Here is a 2,890-nt window from a genome sequence, read left to right on the forward strand (position 1 = left end):
ACTTGCTGAAAGTGAGTTTTTTCCCCTAGCATTGACTTATTTTGTTAGATAGTAGACACTATTACATACTGAAAATTTACCAATTAACTGAGTTGGACCATAAGCATATAAACTCTAAAAAGGCCTGGGTACTGTGTCTTTCATATCTGTGCCCTCAATGCTCAATAATTGTTGAACAAATAAATGCATTTCTTAAAGGAGATAAGACAAACATAAGTTCAATGATGTGTTACAAACTGCATGTACCTAGTAATAAGATACAGGGTATAATGGAAGAGATCATCAATTAATTTAAAAAAATATCTCTCCATCTAGTAAGCAAGTCATATCAGCAGTGCATAGGTAGCAGAAAATTAATATGAAAAGAAGTGGGTAAACTATGCAGAATTGTGTATAGTTTACATACAGTAGGAAAAGAAAGGACAGGAATTAAAATAATCCCTGTTCTATTTTGTGATATCGAAAAGAGCAAAAAAAGAACCAAAAGCAGGGACCTTTTGATTTAGTTCTGATGTGTTCATTTTGAGGCTGTTTTAACACACCCAGGTGGAGAAGTAAAATACATAGCTGAACATGAGATGGGAATAGAAAATGTCTTTGTTGAAGTATAAATCTGGAAGCCACCTGTAAATATATTCTACTTTAAATTGTGATTAAGTCAAAACATAGTTGCCATTCTCAAAAACCTACTAAAGAGAGAAATACAAAAAATCAGAAACTTGTTAAACAGGAGGAAAAGTGCAGCAATGGAGATAAACTCGGTGTGTAATGGGACTCACACAGGAGACTTGACCACAATAATCCATGGTCTATTGAAAAAGTAATGCCACTGAGGTTTAGTTTGTTATTTCTGTTTTGAGCAAATGGCCAAAATATTTCAATCTCTGCAAAATAAAACTTATAATAATACCCATATAGCAGATAATTATGCTTGTACATTGTAAATATGTTGTACATTCTGACATGCTTCATCATGTTCCTACCTTATTTACCCATTCATATTTACCACATATCATCTGGGTAAGCAATGTGTTATGAGAATGCAGAGTAGGGGCAGGCATATAATAATGGCTATTAAATGCAATAAAATTTATGAACCAACTTTTTTAAAAGTCAAATGCCTAAGACAGTGATCTAATTTTAACTTGGGTTGCTCAATATTGTACATTTTGGTTTTTACATAGTGCAAAGGTTATGCAAATTGTTCAGGTCACACAGCTATTATGTGATGAAATGAGCATTCAAACTCAAAAATTCAAATGCTATTGAATTTTTTCTACCAAAACCCACTATAGGTTTATGAACATAACCAAATAATTTATTGAGTCATCATCCATTAAATGAATCAGTCTTAATAACTGCCTCCTAAAAAAAAATTCTTGATAATCATGTTTCACTGAGCCATAATGTTCTACCAAGAATTTTTTTCATTGCTGCCTTTACTTCTTTGTTTCTCAGGGTGTAGATGAGAGGGTTGAGTATGGGGGTCACCACAGTGTAGAAAAGGGAAGCAAACTTTCCTTGGTCTTTGGATCTGCTCTTGGCTGGTTGCAGGTACATGAAGATGATGGTTCCATAGAAGATTATGACAGCCATTAAGTGGGAGGAACAGGTCCCAAATGCCTTGTGTCGTCCGATGGCTGACTTGATCTTCAGTACTGCTCTGGCAATGTGCCAGTAGGAGATCAGGATGAGTGATAAAGGCACCACCAGGAATAAAACACTAGCCGCAAATAGCTCCACTTGATTGAAAGTCGTTTCCACACAAGCCAACTTGATGAGCACAGGGACCTCACAGACAAAATGATCCACTTGGTGATGCCCACAGAAAGGCAACTGCAGGGTGAGAGTAGACTGTATAAGGGTGGTAGCTACCCCACTGAGCCATGCCACAGATGCCAGGGCATGACAGAGGCTGGGGCGCATGGCAAAGGCATAATGTAGAGGACAGCGATGTACCGATCATAGGACATCACAGCCAGGAGGACACACTCCGTGGATCCCAGGGCAAGAGAGACATAGAGCTGAACCACACAGCCACCATAAGTGATGGACTTATCTGAACCACCCAGGTTGACTAGAAGCTGAGGAATAATGCTGCTGGTGAAACAGAGGTCCAGGAGGGAGAAGTGGGAGAGGAAAAAGTACATTAGGGTGTGCAGTTTAGAGTCCAAGAGGGAAACTAGGATGATGGTAACATTGCCTAGGAGCGTCATCATGTAAAGACACAAGATTACCCCAAAAAGAACCAGCTCTAGCTGAGGCCGATCAGAAAAGCCTACCAAAATGAACCCAGGGAAGGTGCTGTCATTGGTCAAACACATTACTCTTGCTTTGATTATTAACTTCAGAGTGATAAAGTCACATGAAACAGAAACTGCAGGGATTTTATATCAATTCCTTCACAGTTAAGGTCTAAGTGTTGAAAAATAAGACTTTGGATGTAGGTAAAGATAAAGAGCCAATGTAGAGAATACCATGTGCAATGTCACTTATTATCCCATGAAGTGGCATATGTGATCTGTGGGTCATAGGTTTTCATTCTACCTTGAGGACAAAATAAAAGTCAAAATGCATCAAGGATGAGTCTTCCCCTCAGTGTCTTATCAATAACATTTTTTAATAATAATAATAAAATTTTGTAGGAAATGTGGGAATTCAAAACACCATACTGCATTCTCAGAATCTATCAAATGGATAGGTAAATAAGGTAGGAACATGATGAAATGTCAGAATGTACAACAAGTCATCTGGGTAAGCAATGTGTTATGAGAATGCAGAGTAGGGACAAGAATCTATAGAGGGAAAATTTAGATTAAGTCAAGGGAAAGATTACATCTTGCTCTTAAAAAAATGAGAAGGAGGGAATGCATGGGTGCCTCAGTCAGTT

The 2,890-nt window shown here is 37.8% G+C and overlaps 1 protein-coding gene across 1 annotated transcript; it reads right to left on the minus strand.

Moving 5' to 3' along the window:
• Positions 1-1,386: 1,386 nt before the first annotated feature.
• LOC123577587 (olfactory receptor 2G2-like) lies at positions 1,387-2,324 on the minus strand. The gene is given in 2 exon segments (XM_045439813.1): positions 1,387-1,949; positions 1,952-2,324. Coding segments are annotated over 2 exon segments (936 nt in total).
• Positions 2,325-2,890: the final 566 nt, after the last annotated feature.

Source organism: Leopardus geoffroyi, chromosome A1 (assembly GCF_018350155.1).
Source record: "Leopardus geoffroyi isolate Oge1 chromosome A1, O.geoffroyi_Oge1_pat1.0, whole genome shotgun sequence".
Classification (NCBI taxonomy): domain Eukaryota; kingdom Metazoa; phylum Chordata; class Mammalia; order Carnivora; family Felidae; genus Leopardus; species Leopardus geoffroyi.